This window comes from Rhinolophus hipposideros, assembly GCF_964194185.1.
Source record: "Rhinolophus hipposideros genome assembly, chromosome: 26".
NCBI classification, from domain to species: Eukaryota; Metazoa; Chordata; class Mammalia; order Chiroptera; family Rhinolophidae; genus Rhinolophus; species Rhinolophus hipposideros.
The window spans coordinates 3,036,384-3,061,844 of NC_138072.1; the positions used below are offsets into that span (position 1 = coordinate 3,036,384).

A 25,461-nucleotide genomic window follows, 5' to 3' on the forward strand; every position below is an offset into this window, starting at 1 on the left:
CTTCGTTAGTTTTCTGTGTGATCTCCTCACTGTTACATTCATTTAATTCTATTTATTTTTGTTACTGACTAAGGTTAGCAAAGGAATTTGAAGGGGTAGTAGGGAATCATCAGTTTTAGTGGCATTTCTGGCCTCGCTGAACAATTTAGAATAATTTACTTTTTTTTGATAAGTAACTACAAGTTACTGGAATTTAAACAAATACATTGGAAGAGAAAGTCTTCGTGCAAGTGAGAGAGATATTTTGTCCTTGGATGTGAGAAAAGTGCTTGTTTGATTAACAAGAACAATGTCAAGAATTTCCTCTATAATGCTTATTATTCCCATAACACAGGACTTTAATAGAACAACTCGGGGATTTTTTTGGCATTCAGATTCACTTTTAAGAAGAAAAACAGCCTTAACAAAATTTTTTTTGTCAAAGGATAATGTGCTTGTCTCATAAATTTTGTGGAATAGGAGCCTTCAATCTTAAAAGCACTAAATTAAAGAGACAAGTATCCTTAAACTGTTTTTAACAGGAATCTACCTAAATTGTACCACATGTTTCCCTACCATCTGAAGCAGTTTCTCCAGGGACTTCCTGTTTGCCCCTGTGCCACCAAATCCCAGATTCTTATTGGCGATTCTCACTCTCAGCTGTTTCTTCTCAAGGTATCAGCTTTGAGCGGCCCCTTTTCCTTTTTAATGATTGCTTTGAAGTGATACAGAGGCACTCTCTATAACTTAGGTTTGAACATCTTTTATCCAGCAGCCTTTTGTTCAGGTGGAGTTTCAGAGTGGAAAGACTAATGAACCAAGAACTCAAATACCTAGATTTGCTCTCCTTGGGAACTTGAGCAAATAAGGGGTCTGCTGAGAACCTCAGTTTCCTCATTGGCAAGTTATGCATTATAGCAGCCAACCCTGATGGTGTGTCTGTGATGTAATGGGTACTGCGCTGAGCATTGTTGCAGACAGCTGAGAGACCTGGTCCCCCATCCCGTGGTTCGCAGAACACAGTGGGCCTGCGCTCTCAGACCCTGTGGACCCCAGAGCCACTTCCTTCTCATGGCCCTGTGCCACCATGATGCCGCCTGTTTTGGTGATTTTAGAGTAGAAAAACAGCTCAAGTAACGTGCTGTCGGTAAAAACGTTTTGTGAGCTGTAAAGAGCTGGAGACGAGCTACGTGTAATGCTATGTGTCAGTTATACCTCAAGAAAGGAAGAGAGGACCGTCTGTTTTAGGGATTGTTTGTACCGGAAAGCCTCTGAGCAGCCATTGGGACTTGGTGAAATTGAACTAAGGTCACTTGGTATAAAACATCACGCTAGACTAGTTGTTGTGGCTTTACTTATTTATTTTGCCTTCTAATATCATCTTGTTGACTAAATTATCCTCTTTGGAGCTGAATATATGATTGCTAGTTTTATTAGAACTGGTTTTGTCAGCATTTGAGCTTTCTAATAACCATGGTGCTCTGTAGCCTGAAAGCTGCTTCTGTTTCACATTTCCATGGGTGATATCTTTCAAGTTTGTATTTCCAACTATAGAATGTTTTCAAACTATAATTGCAGTTTAATTGCACTGAAATAAAGTTTGTTATCAATTAATGTTAATATTTAACAACCATAGAATAATCTTTTTTCGGTCCTCAAGGTTCTTTGCAGTTTTAAATCCCTTCTAGTTATTTTTCCCCTATTCACTTGAAATATTGTTTTAAAAAGAACCTAATTGCATAAAAGAGACAAAGCTTTTACAAAATGACATAGACATAAAACATTGAAAAATCAGTTTAAAAGACATGGGAATTTTGACTTCAAAAGAGAGGTTGTGTTTTCCGCTCTGAAGATAATATTAAAATGAAAGACGATAGATTACTTTAACATATTAGCTTCATATGTGAGAAAGGAAAAAGTGTATTTTTAAAAATGGTAATTACTGTGTTCCTAAGAATTAGAACAATTTATTAGTTTTTATGATACCATACTTCTTTCACATTGCAGATAAATAAAATTTGCTTACTAGAATCCTGGAAGACTACTTCGTGATGAATTTAGGTTTATGGATTTATTTTTCCTTTTTCTAAATTAAATTTATTGAGGTGCTGTTGGTTAATAAAATTCTATCATATGTCATCTGTATATTACATTGTGTATTCACCATCTAAAGTCAAATCTCTTTTTGTCACCATATATTTGATCCCCTTTATCTTTTCTGCTTCCCCGCTGCCTCTTTTCCCTCTGGTAATCACTAAACTGTTGTCTATGAGTTTTTGTTTCTTTATTTGTTTGTCTTGTCCATTTGTTGCTTTCAGTTTTCTATCCCACATATGAGTGAAAGCATATGGTTCTCGACTTTTTCTGTCTGACTTATTTTGCTTAGCATTGTAATCTCAAGATCCGTCCATGTTGTCGCAAATGGCTGTATTTCATGTTTTTTTATGGCAGAGTATTATTCCATTGTGTATATACAGCACATCTTCTTTATCCAATCATCTTATCAAAGGGTGCTTCGGTTGTTTCCATGTCTTAGCCACCGTGAATAATGCTGCAATGAATATAGGGGTACATATTATCTTTACGGTAAATGTTTTCAGATTTTTTGGGGTAGATACCCAGAAGAGGGATTGCTAGGTCATATGGTAATTCTATTCTTAATTTTTTGAGGAACATTCATACTGTTTTTCCTAGTGGCTGTACCAGTTTACATTCCCACCAGCAGTGTATAAGGGTTCTCTTTTCTCTGCAGACTCTCCAAGACTTATTGTCTTGTTGATGATAGCTATTCTAACAGGTGTGAGATGGAATCTTATTGTGGTTTTGATTTGCATTTCCCTAATAGCTAGTGAAGTCGAGCATTTTTTATATATCTGTTGGCTGTTTGTTTTCTTGGGAGAAGTGTCTTTTCAGGTCCTCGGCCCATTTTTTAATTGGATATTTTTGTTGTTGTTGTTGAGCTGTATGAGTTCTTTATGTATTTTTGGATATTAGCCCCTTATCTGAAGTGTTGTTTGCAAATAATTTCTCCCATTTTGTTGCCTCTTTGTTTTGTTGATGGTTTCTTTTGCTGTGCAGAAGCTTTTTAGTCTGGGATAGTCCCATTCATTTATTTTATGGATTTATTTTTGATCAAGTATTCCTGACATCATATTTTTATGTATTTCAGGGAACTCGAGATCATATCAACAATGGGTACATACAGTCAAGGTAGTGATAACCCTTCAAAGTTTCCTCTTTTCTTTGTATGTGAAAGTATGCTATTTATACTTATGCTATTTACTGGCAATATTTGAAACATTTGTATATTTTCTCACATTTAACGTTTTTTATTTTATGCTTATAGTTTGTTGATATTCATAAATATAATTTTAAAATGGAAAGTTTTTATCTGGAGGCAAATTGCTTATTTTGAAAAGCAAGATTTTTCTGTCACTTTGTATTATATTCAAGAACATGGAATTAAGTGAAGTAGGATTTGATGGGAGTTTTATCACTTCTGGTAATGTGTTCTTGTTAATATGATTTTTAAAATATAAAACTCTCTTCTACAAATTGAGACTTTATTGTCCAACATTAAAACAATTGATAAACATTTGAATATATTTCTTTTTTATTAAATTTCAAATATATGCCTATTACTGGTCATATTGCCCAAGTCTGGCTTAACTGCAAAGATGAAATGATTTTTAAATGATGAGTACACTGACCAATAAAACCAAGTGGAGTGTTTATTGTTGTGTGAAATTACCATAGTATATAAGAGCTTGAAAACACTAAGCATGAAATTATTTTTGTAGGTCTTTTTTTAACTTGTGAGTAAAGCTCTTTTTCTAGTCTATTGATAAAGCTGTGTTTTCAGCACGATCTGGCCAAAATTCTTTGGAAATGAATTTCTGTTTTTCGTTTTCAGAAAGGAGGTGCGTTGTTCAACTCAGCAATGACCAGAGCAACTCCCGCTGTGCGGACAGCATATAAATTTGTAAGTTTTCTTTTGATATTTAAAAATCCTATTGATAAAATTTTATACTTTCCCAGCTGATAGACATGTAAGTCTAGAATATTTTCTATTTTTCTTTTATACAAGATTTTAAAATTTCAGAGTTAATCCTGACCCAAACAAAGTATTAAAATTATACCATTCTATAGACAGGATATTTTCTTTATAGAATCTAAAAATGGTTCTTTATTTTATTTCAAAGCTATTCATCAGATTGTGCACTCAGATTGAAACAGTCCATGATGAAGTGCCATTTTTTGAGATTTCGTTCTTTAATTTACCATCATATCTTCAATTCTCATTGTGCGCTTGAGGCTCAGGTAGAAAAAAATAGAAAAATATGGTACGTTCTCTTCCCCCAAAGATGCTTTGACTCTCTGTAATTAAAATTCTTCCTTGAATCTACATGGCTTATAGTAGAACAACCAAAATAAGACCAACAGCAACAGCAATCAATAAATAAGTAACAAAATTAAATCTCTTTAATATGATAACCAAGGCCCTTCAGGACACATCTCCTCCAATATCCTGCTCCATTTCCCGCGCCCCTGAGCCTTCCTTATTCCTGTAGATCCTGCTCCTCGCTTCATAAATTCATGATGTCCTCTTCTGCTTCTCTGTTCTGTACACAAGTCAGTCCTACTAATTGGAACCCCCGTGTCTTAGCTTTTATCCACCTAGTAAACACCAATTCATCCTGTAAGACAGTTTAGGCATTAGTTCCCCTGGAAAAATGTCCCCACAGAAGAAGAGTTTCTATACCTTCTTCCGTGTTCCACAGAACCTGTGGATATACCTGTGTGTCAGATGGTCTGTGCATCTTTGTCTCTAATTGTAGACCAGTGGCTTCTTGAGGGAGGAGCTAGTGGGTTGGTATTCAGTAAAGCTCTTTTTAAACTCAGTAGGTCATATATATCTTACGTTTCTAAAAATATCCAGGGCAATAGTTCTGATGTTATGAGAATTTACCTTCAAATGCTTTCTTATAAATAAATTCATATGATATGATTTAATTAATAACAGAATAATATATTTTAATAAGTTTAGAACTTAAATTATTTTCTTGACTTACAATTTTTTTTTCTAAAGATTTTATTGGGGAAGGGGAACAGGACTTTATTGGGGAACAGTGTGTACTTCCAGGACTTTTGTCCAAGTAAAGTTGTTGTCCTTTCAATCTTAGTTGGGAGGGCGCAGCTCAGCTCCAGGTCCAGTTGCTGTTGCTAGTTGCAGGGGGCGCAGCCCACCATCCCTTGCGGGACTCGAGGAATTGAACCAACAATCTTGTGGTTGAGAGCCCACTGGCCCATGTGGGAATCAAACCGGCAGCCTTCGGAGTTAGGAGCATGGAGCTCTAACCACCTGAGCCACCGGGCCAGCCCTTGACTTATAATTTGATATATATGTAATTATACTTTCTGGTTTTAAAAATCTGTTTCAAAGATTACATTTTATAGTAGAGAAGCTAATCTACACAGTGGATTCAAAAATACACAGAAACAGATTCACAGATACAGAGAACAAATTGATGGTTGCCAGATGGGAGGGGGTTTGGAGATCTGGGTGAAAAAGGTGAAGGATGAAGGAATACAAATGGCAGTTACAAAACAGTCACGGGGATGTAAAGTAGAACATAGGGAATATAGAGAGTAATATTGTAATAACTATGTATGGTGTCAGATGGGTACTGGGTTTATGGGGGTGATCACTTCATAAGTTATATAAATGTCTAATCACTATGCTGTACACCTGAAACTAATATAACATTGCAGGTCAACTGTAATTGAAAAATAAATTTAAAAAACGAAATAATTTGATATATAAAAATAAAAAAACATACAGTCCCCAAATCTGAACTATGTGAAGCCTCATCATAAAATAAAAGTAAGAGGAGGTAATCGTTTGCCTTGGAAACATCCAGCCTCTGTCTTCATTGGACTGTTCTGTGGCTTTGCTACTCAGGAAATGTCTTCGAGTCAATCACTATCTCACTGTAATATTGGTGGTTTGATTTTTGAAGCTATTTTAATTTTTCACAATAAAATAGCACATAGCTGCCATATGAAAATCAAACTAATGTTGAACCTCATTTCTCACATGCGTTTCAGACCCTAAGAAAGTTTTCACAGTCAAGTGCCTTTATTTTATTCCTTGACTGAACATTCAAAGTTTTTCTTCAGGCTTAGAGAAGCGGTATTGTATTATTTTGCTAAATTTATGTTTTTCTCCTTAATTTCACTCATATCTTCCATAAAACCACAGAGATAAAGCAAACATGTTCAAACACCCCATTGTTTATTTAAATGTTTATCCTTTTAATCAGTAGATATTTTATTTTAAATCCTTTTCTGCAGAATAGCAAAATATTATCAACTTAAAAGTTCTGTTCTTTGGAAGATTATCCTCTAAATTAATTTCAGGAAGACTCAGGTCTTCAGAATATACTTCATACTTTTATCGTTTATTTTGTGATTATATGATGGATGAGTCAAGAGGGTTGGGGCAAGTTCTACCTAAAACTCATCTTTGCAGACCGCTCATATTCTGAAATATGAACTCTGAAATTCCTTCTTTGTGCACAAATTTCTCTGAACAAAACTCCCAATTTTTCTTTAGATAGTAAAGAAAATTAATTTACCTTGTTTTTCTTTAGGTAGTAAATTTTTAAAAACTGGGAACCATGTTTCCAGCTGTTGCATTCCTTCAACAAATTATTTGCGTACCTGTCATGAACTGGGCTTTGTCCTATTTATTGGAGTTAGAACGGTGAGCACGCCAGGCATGGTGGGTCACACAGCCACTGTCACTGTATGTTTATTGTCATCACCTTGCTCTGTGCTTTGGACACTCGACAAGTACTGAGTGTGTGTTTGTTGAAGGAAATAATGACCTAGTCCTATACTTAGAACCTTTTTCCTGTGTGTTCTATGCTTGTTTTCTATGCTTATAAGGACCATAAAGGACACTAGAGTTGACATAATATACTCACTTACTCACTTGTAAATCTAAAAATAATAGCAAAGTGAATACATATTTGATTTTGCTAAAAGATTTTTCTAAGTCAACTTTCTTTGTTAAGTCTTTGCGTTTGAAATTATTAGCCAAAGCCATTTGCTGGTGCTTTTCTGTAGAGAATACTTGTTTGTTGGTAAGTTTCAACTTGGTAAATTGAAAAGGATCGAGAGAAGCTAAACCCCATCTTCCAGGGAGTCTGAAAGGGGCCAGTGGAGGAAGTAGGGAACCAGACGTTTAAATGAGTCAGCGCATGAATTACAGAGCTGTGACCGATACTCAGTCCAAGTCTATACACAAAGGAGCCCGGAGAAAGACCAGTGTGCATCAGGTGGATTTTGAAAGAATAGAGGGTATTTAGGTAAACTAGAGTGTAGTCCAAATGTGAGTAAAGATGGGTGCAAATTCTAGGAGATGGGCACAGGAACATTTTTAAAAAATTATTCATGTTTACGTAATGGGAGTGTAGGAATTAATATAGGACGCTTTGAGTAGATTCAGTGGCTTTACCAATAAAATAATGAATGAAAATGCTTTATTGATTCTAAAGAACCATGCAAATATAGTGTTATCTGGCTTCTTAGGTTATCTTCTACTCTGTGTAACAAATAGAAAGCTCTGGGGAGCTGGACGAAATGGAAGGTTTTTATAGGCAGAAGGGGATGGGGAAAAAGAACAGATCACTGCATCTTTCTTTGGGGCATGGAAGGGGGTCTGTCAGGTAATTACCTCGTTACTGCTGCCCAGGAAATTCCAGATTGACTGGTCTAAGAGTCCATTCCTGAGAGACGCTGAAACTGCAGTTAGGTTAGGTATTAATTCTTGAGTTGGTTTAGCACAAGTAACTCCATTTTGGACCTGTTGTCTGTCTGTCTGTCTGTCTGTCTGTCTGTCTGTCTGTCTGTCTCTCTCTTCCTCTCTCTCTCTCTCTCTCTTCCTCTCTTCTCAACAACAGGAAAGAAATAAAATCCTTCCCCTCAATGAACTTGGGAAGACATATATTTACTATTCCTTGGAGTAACTTGGGAAAGCAGCATGTTTTGGTAGAAGAAGCAAGGCCTATGGAGTTGGAAAGTCTCGAGGCTGCATCCTTTAGTTCCCATGGCTGTAGAATGAGATGCTCAAAGCCTTTTCTTTTGTGAGGCTTAGATTCAGTGAATGTATTTTAAAAACTTTAGTTCCTTCTTCTCCCTTGAGACAGGAAGAAATTGGATTTAGGAATTAATTAGATCAGATTTGAACCTAGGCTGTGCAGACTTACCCTCTGAGTCACTTTCCTCATTTGTAAATGTAGTAATAACAGTACCAACTTCATAGAGCGGTTGGAATGATTAAATGGGATAATGCATGCTAGGTGCCCAGCAACAAATACTGAGGAGACACAAAATGAACCTAAATTTCTTTTCTTTTTCACTCTGGCCACCTTGAGTAGGAATAGGCAGTGGAACACAGGCTAAGGCTTTTATGAAAGCCCCCAGTTGTCTTTAGTTAGGTTGTACCCACGGGAATCACTGCTGGACCCGAGAGGCTCAAATGCAGGTGCCAGATTCACGATGAAACATGTGACAGTCTTTAAATTGTCAGACTTTCAATCTTTGCCGGAAAAACTATATATGAAATAACCACAACATTAACATAGCTCTGCTAATAAAAACTGGTGTCTGCCTGGAGAAGCACTTGGATGAAGGTTTGTAAAGTTGCTGTGTTTCTTAAAGTCCAGATATTCGCCCAAATGACCTGCTGCTGTGATGCGCCTTCTCTTTTCCTTCCCCTGTTAGTCACTATTTCACAGTAAGACTGGGCCTTAGTAATCTGGTTGGCTCTTGCATTTTTATGTAGTTTAGGAGGCAGGATAGGCTAAATATCAGTCTCTGTATGATATTTGTACACAAGTGGAGACTCGTCATGCATTTCACCAACTAATGTAGGTTTGAAAGTAAGTGGTATGGTGTCCCTGAAAATAGTTTTAGATTATAATTTGTTCTATTTCTAAATATTATGAACAGTTAGCAATTTTCATGAAATGAGATCCCGTGTACTTATTCTTTAAATGGTAATAGAAGCATGCTGAGCCAGACACTTGTATTATCATTTTCTAGGCAAAAAATCACGCAAAGCAGGGAATAAAGGAAGTGAAGAGTAAGCTAAAACACAAGGTACGTCTCGTTCGCCTTTTCGTTCTACCTTGATTCTTGCATTAGTTTGAAGCTTATACTTTACAGATCACGAGATTTATGTTTTTAATGACTTTTGAAATATGCTTAGCTCTGCGTTCAAGAATGTATTTTTCATAACAAGCCCTCTGGCAACTCTTTGCCATTCTACATGCAGCCACTGAGTAGTCTCTTTGTTGTTTGCATATTTTATCACAGAACTACAGAGAGCTTCAAAGATGCTTTAACAGGATGTATGTTTTCATAAAGTTAATTGCCTTGATATCACAATTGAAATTCTTCCTTCAAGCGGAGAATCTTTTAAAAAAAAAGATTTTGGGTGCAAAATTAAGCCACAGATGTCATCATTTGGTTTTATAGGATGGTTCCGATAGTAGGTCCCTTAAATTGAAGTGTGTTATTAACTTACAAAAGTTTGTGTTTGAGGATGTATATTTGCATTTATGAATATTGCATGTATATGAATATTTATGTGTATGTGTTTTTGATTTGAGTACATGTTACATCTTGGCAGTATTATATTTTGAATTTCTACCTTTGGAGAAAAAAATACTACTTAAAACTTCCATTGTGGTGATGGATAGTAAATGATCTTCATATAAATTTTATTCAAATTATTCAAAATGGTGAAAGATTATTTTGGAAATTATTAATTCATAACATAGAGAAATTATTTTTCTAAGCATTATTTTCCTAAGTAGGTTCTTTTAAGCTTATACCTGGTGTTATTTTGTTATTTGCATCTGAACCAGACATTTTGTTGGTAAATCAAATAACTTCAGTAATCAAAGGAGTATTTAAAAATAATTAAATTGTGTATTTCTTCATGTGTAGGAAAATGAAGATGATTGCGGGGCCTGTTCTGGTTCCGTCCAGTATACACCCGTTTACACATTACACAGTGAAAAGGGAGGAAACCTGGAGAAGCGTAAGGTCACCCAGGTAAGATTGTTTATTCACCTTGTGTCTCCAAATCCTAACATTATGTAATCCCTATTCCCATTAATTTTTATCACCTATTAAGAAAATGTACAGTTCTGGCCCAGGAGATGAGTAGGTGGCCTCTGAGGGACTGAGGTTATATCCAGACATCACCTCCACACGCTTTTAAGTCATGTCTCACAGAGCTCACAGTCCAGTGAGGGGTGAGAGAATTAAACAGGCGATTGCCATAGAGTGCGGAAGAGTTTGGTGATGACAAAAATAAAATGAAACTCATACATGGGACTTTGACCATCAAAATACTCTGTAGAAATTCAAATATGAAGTAATAAATGCTCCCTTTTTCTAAAGTTAGATATTTTATTTGCTATAAATATTTAAAACCTCTGCTTATTTGCTGATGTTGTTTAAAAATATTGTCCTAAAGTAGGAGAGTGTTCAGAATTATAGCTAGATGTGTCTCTGATTTTGCATCATAAGTATGTGTCTGAAGGTTTTAATGAAGCAACATTTGTATACGCCAAATCATGTTTTAAATGGCCCAAGGAAACTCACTTTTAAAAAGATCTCGTGAGTGGACTGTAGTTACAAAATTATAGAACTGGAAGCAGTTGCACAACTTCGTTTATTACAGTCACAAAGTTCCCAGATGAGGAAGCTGATGGCCAGATGGTCACATCACTTACCTACGTCTGAGGACGAGTTAGTGACAGAGTGGACGAGAGCCCACGGGTCCTGCTCAGTGCTGCTGGAGGGGCAGACGCTGCGGGGTCTGCAGGGATGTGGCCCTAACGTGCTTGCAGGTGTGTTTGGGAATGGGCAGGGCCACAAGACTGCACAGGAACCCGGCCCATGCAGAGAAAGCCAGTCATTCAGCCGTCCGGCACCTGCTCCGCCTTGGGTGCTATTCTAGGTATTCTGGGAAAATCTCTGCCTTCATGAGACTCTTTTATAACATACTGTATGCCTTCTCTATGGCTTACCCATTTATTCAGCTTACATTTTCAAATGTCAGTATTGCTGAATTGCAGCATATTGGCAGGGAATGCTGGCTGTCTGAACCGAAGTAAGCCTTTCAGTAAAATAATTATTCCACAAGTGCAGAAACCTTTTCTGGCTACCACTGTTAACTGGAAAACATTTATTAACTGGTAGACTATTGATGGATTTGCGATCAATTTCTCAATTTTTCTCCTATTTCTAGAATGTTCAATTCCTATCTGTCTCAAGCTTTAACATCTTAAAAACTTTTGCCAGCTACTTGCTGCCTTACTATTGGAGCATTTTGGCTATATTTACCCTGGTGACTAGGTTTTCATGGGAAGTAAATGTGCCTTCTTACTCCTGTCTCTCCCAGTATAATATTAGGGTGTGAGCACATTAAGATTTTCTATTAAATATGTAGGCATTTCTAGGAATAAATGTGATTAAAGACAGAAACTAGATAGCAATAAATACGTCAGAGACTAATGTTTGTTTGTTTATATTCTACCTATTTCCAAAAATAAATTGTCATCTTAGAAATCAAACATTAGTGTCATTTAATTTAGATTAAGATTTCAGGCAGAGAGAAAGTAAGCGTGTAGGAAGCAAAGGCCTGTTCCCTTGATTAGCAGTTTCAAGAAGAGAAAAGCACAGCTCCCATGATTCATACACACAGATTTAAAACAATCAGGTGTTCAGGAGGTGACAGCATGGCAGGAAATGCAGCCAGGATTGTGGAGCCTCAGGTGAATTCAGTGTTCGGAGAATTTACACCTGGTGGAGGCGCCTGGTGGAGACGAGGTTCCTGGGTCAGGAGCAGACATTCAGTTTTCTTTACTGGCCGGATCTACTGTTTGCAATACTCAGGTTTCTTAATCCCTCTTGAAGACAGCCTGGTTTCCTAGCTGTTGCCTTTGCTTTTACATGGGAGTGAGGTAGTTTTTTAAAAATTAAAAAGAGTAGCAGCAGACATCACCTTAGAACACAATCCTTAAAGTGAAACAAAAGTTTCATAATCTGGGTACTATAAAAAAGAACAAATAGCAAAATGTCTGTTGCTTTAAGCCTGTGTGCCATGACTTAGCTTGTCTTTGGACTAGTGAATCCACACCTATTCCCCAACAAATAGCAATTTGTGTGTCAGTCTGCTAATTAGTATGGTTATTTCCTGTTGTGTTGATGAGGCTTAAATAAATGTCAAGGGTACAGCCATGAAGATCTCCCAATTAGGCTCCCCATTTGTAACACCCAGCCCCTCTCCCTTTTATGTGAAGATGACAGTTCCAGCAGCAGCCCAGCCTAACAGGACTCCAGGGAAGCAAGCCTCCTCCTCTGGTTTATTGAAAACAGGGCCGCTTGGGCCCAGGGGGAATATGCCGCTGGCCACGGGGCAGCACAGTTTTCATCTTGGCGGTGTGCCTGCCTTCTTGCATCAGCTCTGTTTTAGAACAAAATACTGTAGACTTGGTGAACCATGTTTAGACTAGGTCTGTCATCTAAGATGTACTTGTGAAAATCTACTGGAAGTTCTAAGAATGAAAAATTCCTTTAAATAACAGGTACAATTGATAGGAATCTAAGATACTGCTCCGTATGGAATCATATTAGCCATCCTTATTCTAGTAATAACTGTAATGTGTGTACCTGGGTGTCTGCATCTCTCACACACACACACACACACACACACACACACACTCACTCACACACACACGCACACCCCTGAGGCTGGGAACCTGCAGGGGGAGCTTAGCTGGATTACCAGTCAGTGTTAACAGATGGATGGCCCTGAGCAGGAGAATCTAGTGAGGTGGAGTCTGAAGTTTTTCGTCCCTGAGCCTTATTAAAACCCTGGCACACAGCACTCTTAACTGTTTCGTGTCTGGGACCAATAGCAACCCACTCAGACTTCTTTTCAGTGTATCTAATTATGTGAAAGCCGCATGAGAAAATGTGAATGGGAGGTTATTTTTCCGCTTGTGACGTGATAGGGAGCAGTGCCCTGTTGGTGAATGCCCACACTTGGAATGTAGTCAAGGCTTGAGCCCACATACGGTGTTTACAAAGACAAATATGTTTAACAGGCAGAATTCCTACTAATAAGACCAAGGACTAGTAAATTCGCGGTCATTTCTTCTATTTTTAAAGTATATTCACATAGAGACTAGTAGTTTGAGGTATAGGTCTCTTTTGAATGCATAAGTAAGGAAGATGTTTACACCATAAAATATGGTCTATGTTATTTTCCATTTTTTATCCATTATGTAAGGTAATCATATGCACACTTCAAATGGAACTTGGCTGTATTTTTGAATCCTTATGTATTTATTGGTTATAAATCATCCTAATGGATTTGTGGAATACAGCACAAGAGCAGTGAGCTCATTTTGTAATTGATGAGTAATGTAATTTCATCTTTAAAGGATATCCCTAGAAGTTATATATGCTTTTTTGGCATGTAGAGACTTGCAAGTAAGTTATTTCAAAGCCACATTGTGGTTGAATGGGGACTTAAATCCCAGTATATAAGCATGTCTTAAAACATATCAGCAATCAAATGGTTTACATTTTACATATACTAGATGCCATATTTTAAAATGCTGCCAATGAAATTAATTTTCTGTGAAATGTATAAGAAAGATAAAAACTTAGGTTCTATAAATGACCCAGTCCCTAAACATAATGAGTGGTGGTGTGTTCACACCTGGTAGGGCATGGATTGTAGTATTGTGTTTATGACCCACTTTTCTTCATTGGAATTCAGTGGCTAGTGTTTCTTGCTCAGGTGACATAATGGATTTCAGAAAATGGCACACTTGTTGGGAATCTTTGGAAGAATAGTCTATTGAATGGCTTTACTTTATTGGCCAAGAAAGAAATGGAATAGTCATTTGTTTGCGGAGGGAAGTAGCCACTCGCTTTTTCTGACAAAGAAAAAAGTGATTGAAAATCTCGAGAAAGATCATTGTGACCTGGAGGGAGGCAGGAGAAACGTGTGTATGAAGGAAGAGGCCCCGATAACAGGAAAGAATACTTAATATAAATTTTAGAAAAAAACAAAAATAAGTTTAACCAAATCACGATAAGCAAAAAATGCTTCATTTTTTATATTTAGCACTTTGTTTAATTTGGCTCAGAATTGAAAATACTGTTATTATGATCAAGCTAAAATGTTGAATTAAAGTGATAAGGAAATCTATTAGAGTTTCAAATGAAAAAAAATTTTTTGGAAATGTTTTAGGCGAATATGTTTCTATTAAAAGACGCCCACAAAAAATACTGCCTAAATGAAAACACATTTTAACTCTCTGTCCCAATTTCACTAATTTTTAAAGTTGATCTCTTAAGCCCAGTTTGAAAAATATGGGTATCATATTGTTAATTTTAAAGGACGTTGTTTTTTTCTCTGTTTTTCTGTTGAAATAATATTAATTTCCAACATGTCAAATATGATTATAGTTCAATCTGTGCCCTGCAACCCCCCACCCCCAAAATTCAGTTATGGGTTACAAGGATGCCCTCTAGTGGGCATTATATAAAACTTTCACAAGAAAAAATTTATAATTATAAAATTTACCTTTCAGAGTAGTCTTTTTTAGAAACACAATAGAATACACATTGAGACATTTATATTATCATAAATTATTCAAGAATAGTATTCTTTCAAAGAAATAATTCAAACCAACTCTTCCTTTCAGTAACTGACTTCAGTTTAAAAATGTTTAGCTCTGCTGAATAATATCAAGTATGTTAAAAAGACGTAATGGAAGATAGAGTCTCACTTATGTGAACATGTTCACTACATATTATGAGATATTTTTAGGTTAAAATGTACCTTTTTAATGTTATAACTTTACTCTTGAAATTTATTGCCACAATTTAATAATAAATTAATAATAAATTTAATGCCACAATTTATTGTCATTTATTACAAAGTCTTGAAATAAAAACAAAAATGCTCAGTTTTTCCATTTAGTAAATATAATGGATATTACCATTCTAGACTTTACATCAGTAATCACGTCACTAATATTTTTCCTCACTAGTTACTGTTCTGTTTGACCTTGTGAGAGTTTTTCCCGGTTACCTCTTTAATTATTTCAGAGGCTTTGGGCGAAATTAACAACAGCTCTCTCTATTCCCATAGTACCCAATTTTTATAGATAAATTCTTATTTTTCTTGCAGGCATCCTGGGATACAGAAATGACAATTTTTTTCTTCCTGTTTTATGTACAGAACTGCTTTTAGGGTTGGTCAGAGAGCAGTGTCCGTGTTGATGGAAGGGAAAGCGTCTTCTCTTTGCAAGGGTTACTGCTGCTGCCAATTAGTGTTCCTTAAGAGAGGAATTGCCAGGAATACCGATTGATACCTAACTGCCAGAGTGTGATAGAATCTTATTATCATTTGAACTGGATTTATATCTACTACACATTATTGTATTTCCTGATAAAGAACAGAGGATATTAGAATAATACGTAAATACCTCTCAGAAGTCAGCGGTATCCCATGCCAGTTACAGAACAGGACTGCTCTGTGGGCAGCCCTCCCGTGTGCTTTTACTGTTTTTTTCCTAACATTTGAGTATAATACTGGTAATTTCACAGAAGTCGATTTCCTCCTTGCCTTTATCAGTGCCTCTGACATTTGTAAGGTAACGCTTTGGAAACCAAAATATAATTGCAATTTCTGTTCAAAGATTCTTGCCGCATTCAACCCGAAACCATTTAAGACTCTCGCCACATGTACACGCATATTTATGCTTATTAAATGGCTATCTGAAAAATAAAACCCAGCTGTAATTATTTTACAAATCAGATATTTTCCTCCTAAGTTATGTAGCTTTTGCAAACATAGTTTATTAACGTGTTTGGAAATAATATGGTTCTGTTAATCAGTGCGGACTTTTTAATTGTTTATCCCAGCTGGGGAAGTCATCATTACATCAGTAGTGAAAAGAACCAAATTCTATGATTTACTGAAAATACAGTGGACTCGTTATATAGTAAGAAATCTTTGTAAATGTTGAAATGTCGAAACCCTGTCAGCAAAAGTGAAATTGCAAGTAGTTTGCCATTTATCAAAGGATTACTCATTTATTTATTTGGCTTTGAGAATAATATTTTAATGGTCTTACGCAACTTCTTGTATGAATGCTGACCAATAATCTCAGCACTGAAAAGTTGCTGTGAGCACTTTGTCAAAATTTGCTTTATCGAATATTAAAGAAGAGAGAAAATAATGAAACAGTGTATTAATATCTTAAATGTTTATATCTAACGTAATTTCATTAACAGTCATTAAAAGTTGGCCCAAACATATTCACAATTCACAGCTATATTGCATATAAACATAGGTGAAGAGCGAGACCTGCAAGTACGTGGCCTTCTTTCCACCCGCCGACTCCGTGCAGTGAGTCTGTGAGAATGGCCGTTTGATAGGTTTTCATACAGTCTGCTCCACAGTGGAGAAATGAAGTCTAAAGTCCTGTGTTTCTAGGGTGATTTTGATACAGTATTTTGCCAAACTAAACTCCTTCAAGGAAGTCTGAGCTACCTAAAGGAAATTTCCCAACATGAGTAAAGGGCTCCATGAAGGGATCAGTCCTGATTTCAAATATTCTGTCTCTAAAATCTAATAAGGAGAGTACTTTAATTCTAGGATAGTCCCCTCCTTAATGTTAATGAAAATGAGCTTTCATCAATAAAGTTAATGCTGCAACGTGGACCAAACGGAGAGTCTGTCAACCCAAACTACCTGATATCTACTGTGTGCTGTTTTACGAATTTCAAGGTCCTTTACCTCCTCTGAACACTACTGTGTGCTAGATCTGCTTTCAAGACTATTCACCTCCTCGTACCTCTCTAAGGACCATCATTTACAAATTCAGAAAGACTTTCCTTCATTGACCTTTGTACTTACTCTTTTCAATTCTAACATCACCCCCACCATTAAATAGAAAGACCGCAGGAGGGAGTGTAACAGTCTTAAACTTTGGAATATAACAAACTGGGCCAGGATCACCAGCTGGGCCACTTGCATGGTATTTGAACTTGAGCAACTTTCTTTTCCTCTCTAAACCTCTCAGCCTGCACATCTATAAAACGATGACAGTTGTGTCCTCCATCCCCAGAGTTGTTGTGGAGATTAGTTACGTACTGATAGAATCGGTCCTTCCAACACTCACTAGAAGTTGAATAAATATTAGTTATTATTTCTATCCTGTCAGCTACGACAGCAACCTCCACAGAAATTGAATGAATGCCCCATGTGTTGGGGAGCAGAATGAATTAGGCCAGTAGTACCTTCAGCTCTTGGATGCACTGCTCTGTTTTACTTTTTCTTTTTTTCCTAGTTCTGTGAAAAATGCCATTGGAATATTAATAGGGATTGCATTGAATCAATTGATGGCTTTGGATAGGATAGAAATTTTCACAATCTTAAGTCTTTGAATCCACGAACACAGATATCTTTCCATTTATTTGTGTCTTCTTCAATTTCTTTCATCAGTGTGCTACAGTTTTTGTTGTATAGGTCTTGCACTTCCTTGGTTAAATTTATTTCTAAGTACGAATTTTATTGCTTTTGATGCTGTTGTAAACGAGATTGTTTTCTTTACTCCTTTTCCTGATTGTTCATTGGTGGTGTATAGAAACACCAGTTTGGATAATTCCTATTGACCTGTTTTGAAGTTCACCAGTTTTTTCTTCAGTCTGCTGATAAGCCCATCAAAAGAATTCTTCCTTTCTTATATCATGTTTTCTTTTTATTTCTATTGTTCAACTTGACTCTTTTGAATGGATTCCCTCTCTGTTTATGTATATTGTCCATCTTTTGATTTTTTTTTTCTTACCTGACTTTATGTCTGGTAGTCTTTGAGGGCTGGACCCCATGTGTAGGAAAGCAGCACAGAATAAGTTAAACAGTAGTTTAGCCCACGGCTCTTCTTCTGTAATGCTGTTAGCACAAGAGGTTGAGCCTATCACAGGCTGAACTGGCTTGGGTTTTGTCACTGATATCGTCACCTGCAGGGCACCGCTATTATCTTGTTGTGAGAGTGGAGTGCTTCTAGTGGAGGTGCTAGAAGGTCTTTCTCAGTGTTCCTCCTTCACCCTCAGCCATCAGCAGGCCCTGTACCCCTGAGCTGCAGCGGGGGTCTCTCTCAATGTTGTTGCCCCTCCCCCAGCTTCCCTGGCACTTCTGTTGTTGGCTACTTGGTCGTAGCCTTACGGGATTTCTGTGCTCTGCTCCGGTTTCAGTCATCGCAGGGTAGAGCTTTCCCAACACCGCCCCCGCACCCCCACTTCCCCATGGATGGCCACCTGCCCCTCCCCGGTGGTGGCAGACTTCTGCTCAGTGTCAAGGTAGGATCCTGTTCCTCCCTAAACTAGAGAATTTTTGCTTCCACATTCCTCCTTTTGGTATTGGGTTTGCTGACCATCGGCAGCAGCTTAAGGCTTTTGTTGTATATAAACGTTCTTAAAAAGTAAGTGGGGCTCTGTGCCTGTCTTCTGCAGCAGCCATCACCTCCTGCAGGCCTGTCATCTCATCTGCTTGTGCATATTGTCCCTCTTCTCAGTCCCCATCTTGTCCCCAGTCTTTCTCTGTAGCACTGGCTGGTGCAGTTGCCTGATGCAGCGAATGAAACGATAGGCTTGTGTCTGTGGGAAAGAGCCTGTGAGTGCAAACTCTCCTTGTCTTTGAGATGGCCGGCTACTGCAGACGGACATGTCAGTCCGTACTGGTCTCCCAGACGATTGCATTTGAGCAGATTGCCTCCCTGGCTTCTATGCCAGTGCTTAGCTCCTCTTACTTTCTACGGTCGAGTAGATCCTGCCCCTTATCTCTTATTGGAGGGGCGTGGAACTCCATGGAATTCAGTTGACTTGGTTGCCTCACAACTCGGCTGTCTGATAGCCTCAAGAAAAAATATGGTTTGGTTTTTCAGATTATCCATCCTTTTCTCATTGTTGGGATGGGAGTTACCATTCTTTTGCTGCTTTGTGCATTCCCAATGGAAGTGGAATTAGAAGCAAATGAATTAAAAGATAGTCCTTGGTCTCAAGGACTCGGTAAGACAGGCGTGCACTTCCAATGAAACACGACTTTCTGAGAGCCCCTGTCGGGTGACAGCTGAGTGGCGGGAACACACTGAGTAACGCTGACAATACGACGAGATCGCCGTGCCCTGGGGGAGTTGGTAAAGGGTCCTCGGATGGACGTGTGTGGCCCTCTCCAGAGCCTGCCCTCCTGAACTAGCCCCACCCAGCGCTGTCCTGCTCAGAAGTCGACTTTTGATGCTTCTGTAAAATCTCCTTTCCTGGTCTCCTGATGACACCCTTCATCAGTGGAGCCCATCAGACTTCAGCGAACACGGTGTGCTTCATCCTCCAGGCCCTCGTTTGCCCTGACAGGGGGGCCTATTCTCGGTACCTCTGCAAACGTGCCTTCGTCTCCGGTCTCTTCACCCTGCCGTCCCACCTCCTTGGCACGTGAGCACTCTTGATCCGTCCGTAACCTCCACCTGCTTTAAAAATGGGATAAAACCTGGCCGTTCTAAGAAAATTTTTCTCAGGTTAATTCTCAGACATTTATTCTGTGGGAGTCTCTTGGGACTTCCTTATTTAGTGTAATTGTGACGAAGAGTCCTAGCCAGGGAGTCGGAATGCCTGGCTTAGTGCCCTAGCTCTGTCACTAATTGTCTAGCGTTGCCCCAGACACTTCACTTTGTTGACGTTTTGGTTCCCTAACATGTAAAATAAGGAAACTGTTCACCAAAATGTGTGGTAGGTACTTACTGAAATAAAGTATTATCTATAAAATCTCCAACAGACTAAACCAAATCACTCATGAGTTGGTCACCTAACGTGTGCTTCAGTTCCCACTGATAAAAACGACAATACACGTGCTTTTAAAGCTCTTTTCCAAATTGTAAACTGCCATGTATTTTTAAGGTATTGCCATTATGATTCTGTATAGCCACGTTTCTTTAATTTATTCTCATATAGTTCATGCAGGTATATATATTTATATATATATATATATATATATATATATATGTTGTCCTAGGCTATAAGCTCAGGGATTTGCTGTAGACTTTGAGTAAGCAAAAGTCTACAGTCCTTAGTTACTGAGGGCCTCAGTTACTTCAACTCGAAAATGGGCACAGTAGCACAGAGTACCTACTTTTAAAACATTCATCTATTGCATCTTAATTTTATTAATTCTAAAAACTTGTATTTTCCCATTCCTCAGCTTGTATCCCTTATTTTCCCCACCCCCAACCCCCTTTTGAATTTAAAAGTACCCAGCATTTTGCCATCTTAGTATCTGTCTGCCATCTAGTGACAAAAATGGTGACTGCTAGAACAGCAGGCTCCTCGCGCCTGGGGAACATTGTCACTGTTCCACCGTCTGATACGCTCTCTACAAACATCACAGTGAAAAGAAAGGAAACATTTATCTTTGCTCGTTGTAGCTAAACCAAACTTACTTCCTGCAGCCTCTTCAGACATAGAGTTCGATGGTTTGTGACGCGGGTTTTGCCTCTTCACTCTCTTGGTGAGGTTCGCTATGGTTTTTCCTTCCTATGAAATGCTTTTCCTTCTCGTGTTTACCAGCCCATTTTCTTGGTTTCAGTCAACGTTTGGCTGTAGCTTGAACTTCTCTAATAGGGTATCTTCTCTTAATAAATTTCGTTCCACACTGATAACCGTTCCTTTGTATTAATTTAGTTTTCTTTCAGATGCTTAGTAAGCACCCCTGGCTAAACAGCGCTTACCTGCAAAATTACGTGAATTGTCACATGTTCTAGATGTGTGCTTTACATTTCCAAATCTTTACTTCACAATTATATGTTTAGAGTCTAGTAGAGGCTGATGGAGGATGTGTGACATCCAGTTCCCGCCTTGCTTTTAGTTCTTTATATAGAAGGATGTAAAACTCTACAAAACTCTGCTTCTTTTGTTTCTTATGATGCCTTTTGCATCGAAAAGATGTCGTGTGTGTGTGTGTGTGTGTGTGTGTACATGTATGTAGTGTTGGCTCCCAAGAGAGCTACAAGTGCTGATCGTTATTTCCTAATTTGCACCTGGTTACTAGCGAGGTGACCATCGGTAATGCTGTAGCTGCAGCAGCTTCTAAACGTCCTTATTCGAGCCCAGAACTACCATTATTTATGGTATGGAATTGCAGTTCTGCATTGTTAATATTGTTGGTCTGGTGCCGGAACCTACTTTTTAGGAATATTACTATTGGGCATCAGTCAGGATCGGTAGCAATAGTCATTTACATAAGTTTTCATCTATTATCAAACAGTTTGGCTTCAAGTACTTTCATGTCATGAGGAGTAAGTGTCCATTTATAGCTCCTTTATTGTATCCAGTCCGTCGTCAGTTTCACCGGGTATTTTTTCATCATTTCCTTTCGGATGCCCCACAGCTCGCATGCATCATGCACAGAGGAGCTGTTTAATGGATGTTTGTGGAATGAAGAGACTACCAGACTTTTTATGTGGCTGCTACCTTACTTTCAAGGAATACGCAGAGACACTTTTCAGTGGGTGCTCAAATATTTGTTGAAGGAAAGAAGAAAAGGCTTTCTGTTGCTGTCCACTGTCAGGCCTGCAGCTCCCACCGCTGTCTCATCTCCACTCGTGCCTGCTGGTCTCCGACCCTCCCCCACTTCCTCGGACCCTCCAGCCCTTCGTCTCCTTAGTGTACACCTTCCCTCTAGTGGTCAAAGGAGTAACTGCAAGGTGAGCGGACTCCAGGAACCCTGGGCCTCAATGCAGGTTCTAACCCACGTGCGCCCGCAGCCGTCTGTCACTCCATGGGCTCTGCCCCAGCGTCCCCAGCACAGGGCCTCGGCACGTTTTGTTCCTTCTTGCCATCACCTACTTAATACCTACTAACCCTTCAGAGCCACCTGCACGTCTTCAGGGAAGGGCTTCCTCCCCGTGACCCCTCGGATTAGGTCAGACTCCTCAGAGCAATCCGAGTCTCGGGCACGTTGCTGCAATCCTAACTGTATGCTGAGTTTATGATTATTCAATTTCATCCATGTTTCATTTACTAGAACATCACCTCCATGAGGGCAAAGGGCCCTGTCCTCGGTCATCGTTCCCCCCGAACACGTGGCTCAGTGCCTGGCACACAGCAGGCATTTCTGTACCTCTGCTGAGTGACCGAATGAATGACCGCTCTTGCACACTGATGACGCGTCAGTCAGCAGGGTCTGCCGTTAGCATTATCTGCATCGTGCATTCTCGTAGGAGTTTTCAATTCATTTAGATGCTCAACAGAAACTACCTACTTTCTGTGGAGGTTCTCAGTTATTCCGCAAACATTAGCTGCCTACTTTAAAGCATAGTTTTATAGAAAAGGCTAAGATTATAACGCCCTTATTTTATTTGGCTCATCAGCCAATGAGGGAACCAGTGAATTATAAAAAACTGACACAGGATAATCCAAAGAACATACACCTTGACCATCAGGAGCACTGAAATGTACATGCTCACAGGTCCCCAAACCACCAGTACGCACACCAGAGTCACTGCATGTCCACGGGACAGAACCGACTTGTGCATCTGTGGACAAGAAGCGTTTGCAAGGCTGTTGGTCCTCCACAAGTCAGCGTCAGGGCTCTGCACGGTGCAGACCTCTAGCTTCACACGTGGTGTGGACCACATGTGGAGAGAGCGCAGGCAGGAAGGGCATAGGCAGAGCCCTTGGCGAATATGCAGTGTGGTCAGCGCACAGCAGCCAGTGCTGGCCACAGTGTTTGCCAAACATGGAAGACGCTCACCAGCAGAGGAGGACCCTCTGGAAGCTTCACACAGGAGACGTTTGAATCAAACACTGAAGGGAAGGTGGGAGTTTTCCACTAGAAGAGAAGGAGAAGGGAAATTCTGAAAGAGGGAGCCTGTGTTCAGGGCGTACAGGACATTTACTGTGGCAAGAGGACTGGGGGTGGCCAGTCGGACGTGCGGAGAAAAACAGGAAGTCAAAACAAAAAGCTGGGTCTTGCCCGGGTTTGGGTGGGAGTCTCCTTAATGCCAAGACCTCTGACCTTTATCTTAAAGGAAAACAATGCTTTTAATCAAAGCAATAAAATGACCAGATACGAGGTTTTTAGAAAAGTAACACAGTGAGGTATATTCTGACAAATGCATATTTAGGTTTTAAAAATCAAATGGTGTGATGATGATTTGACAGATGGAGAGACATCCTCTTGATGAATTTCAGTTGTGTTTTTTTATTTCATGTATATTGTGAGATGTTTTGATAGTTGATTGAGATGTTTGTATTTCATTTGGCCGAAACAGCACATGTGCATTTTTATGAGTTTTATCTACCGAAATATGGTGTTACTTAAGTGCATTTATTAACCTCCAAGTTGGATTGGATTGCTAGTCAATATCCATCAAACCAATCACAGACCAAAGGATTTTGCCTGAGATTGTAAAAATCAGTTGTTATGCCAAGGATTTAAAATATGGAACTTTTTTTCTTGTGAGTTAATTATTAACTGTGATACCTTATTTCCTAAAACGTTAATCATGTTTTAAAATATCAGAATTTGAAAAGCTTGAATTTTATAATTAGAAGAGGCTGTTGGCTAAGTTTATGGACACCCAGAAAATGTCGTTACAGCCTGTTCACTCTTTCTAAATAGTGGAGATAGCAAAAAAAAAACAGTGTGACAATTTTGTTTCTGGTGGGAGTAAATTAAAGAAAGCTGGCTATTATTAGTACTCTGATCAGGAGGAAAAGAAAAAGTCTTTCCCCCCTCCCTTTTCACAAAAATATATGGGAAAAGCTACACGCATTTCAAAATACAGAAAAGAAAAGCTTAAATAACAGCACAAAGCAAATACACAGGCGGCGGGAGGCAGGCTTACCTGTGACGTCAGCGGATTTTCAGGTCCACACTATGCCACATCGTTTAGCAGAACTTTGAAAAGGTATAAAGTTGTTTTTCCTGGAAATCACCTTATTTTCCCCTTTGTCTCAATTTCTTTACTATGTTTCTGCTTGTGGCTGTATCTCTCAATTTATTTCATAATCTCTCTCTTACAAAATGCATCCGTTCCCACATATAGGCCAGTTTATGACCCACTTGGTGCTTATTTCAGGGAGTTGTAGATAATAATTTATGATGAAAGCGTTTCTTGACCCTCAGAAACTTTCCCATTGTACACCTCTTACTGTGAGATTTCTATCCAGGTCTGAGACAGAAGGACACTTTTCTCCGAATGCGTACAATACACACCAGGCACTCTGCTAGCACTGGCCTGTTTACTCTCGTTTCAGTTAGAAAGACGGGAAGATGTGCACTCCCTCCCTAAAGCTTAGTCAGTTGGATTAAACATGTGATTATTTGTTATCTTTATTGTGGGTGTTGAGATTGCTTTTCTCGTTCTTAGTCATTTCCATGTCAGTTTCTGTCTAGGTTAGTGACACGTTTCCAGCCCTGGCTCATGTGTGGGCTGTGAGTCCAGATAAAGGTGTGTTCTGATCGGCTGTGGGCAGCTCTCTGAAGAACTCACTGTACGTGGTCTGCAGTCTAAGCTTCTTTGCTACCAGTTACCCAGAAAGACTCTGTTTACACGACTGTGACCAAGTCTTTTGCCCAGTATTGTGGGTTCTGGATGTGGTGGCAAGGATCCTTTATCCCCCTGGAAGCACTGTCCCCAAGCCCCAGTCTACCAGAAGCAGTGACGCAGAGGGGATCTGGGCTGCTATGCACTCGGAAGCTGGCGATGCTTTTGTTAAATAAGCTGCTGCTTTTCTCTATCTTGAGTGTGGATCAAACTGATTGTAAGTCAAGCATTCCGAACAGGGAGTGACCGGTTGGGTGATTGTGCCCAGGTGCATACCTGTCCACTCCAGTGATTGGGTTTTTGGTAGTTTTCAGGTGTGAGGAAGTGTGGCGATAAATCGTGTCTGATTCCCTCTCCTCGTCCTGCCCAGCTTGTCACGTTATCGGGTGGTACTGGAAAACCCTGAAGGCGTATTCTTTTAAAGGGTTCCTTAGCAAATAAAATTGTTCCTTTAAAATTTAGGAGACTCATTTTCACTACTAATGCCACTTTATTGTCAACTCCTGTCTGTAGGCGCGCTTACAGAGGTCTCTGAAGAGCGTCGATGGTGCTGTGTATGATGACGATGACGAGGCCATGGAGAGAGCCAGCAGGTCAGTCATGGGTTTGACGTCCTACGGAGCAAGTGGCTTCATGGCGGAAGTTTTAGGTTCCAAAAGATTTTTCAGTGTGCACTCCTAGAGGTCAGATTTTGCCGCTTACACTGTTGGTACTTCAGCGAAAGGCACCCAATTCTCTCTGGAGTCTCATGGGAGATAAATCTTGAGGTGGG

General features: G+C 39.1%; 1 protein-coding gene across 3 annotated transcripts in view; it reads left to right on the plus strand.

Annotated features, from left to right (window-relative positions):
- Positions 1-25,461, plus strand: part of DENND1B (DENN domain containing 1B) — a 164,213-nt gene that overhangs the window by 132,399 nt on the left and 6,353 nt on the right. For all 3 annotated transcript variants that reach the window (XM_081039324.1, XM_081039325.1, XM_081039323.1), the window contains 5 exons: positions 3,149-3,189; positions 3,893-3,961; positions 9,091-9,147; positions 10,000-10,107; positions 25,203-25,282. In XM_081039324.1, the coding sequence (XP_080895450.1) occupies positions 3,149-3,189; positions 3,893-3,961; positions 9,091-9,147; positions 10,000-10,107; positions 25,203-25,282 (355 nt within the window). The remainder of the gene's footprint in view (positions 1-3,148; positions 3,190-3,892; positions 3,962-9,090; positions 9,148-9,999; positions 10,108-25,202; positions 25,283-25,461) is intronic.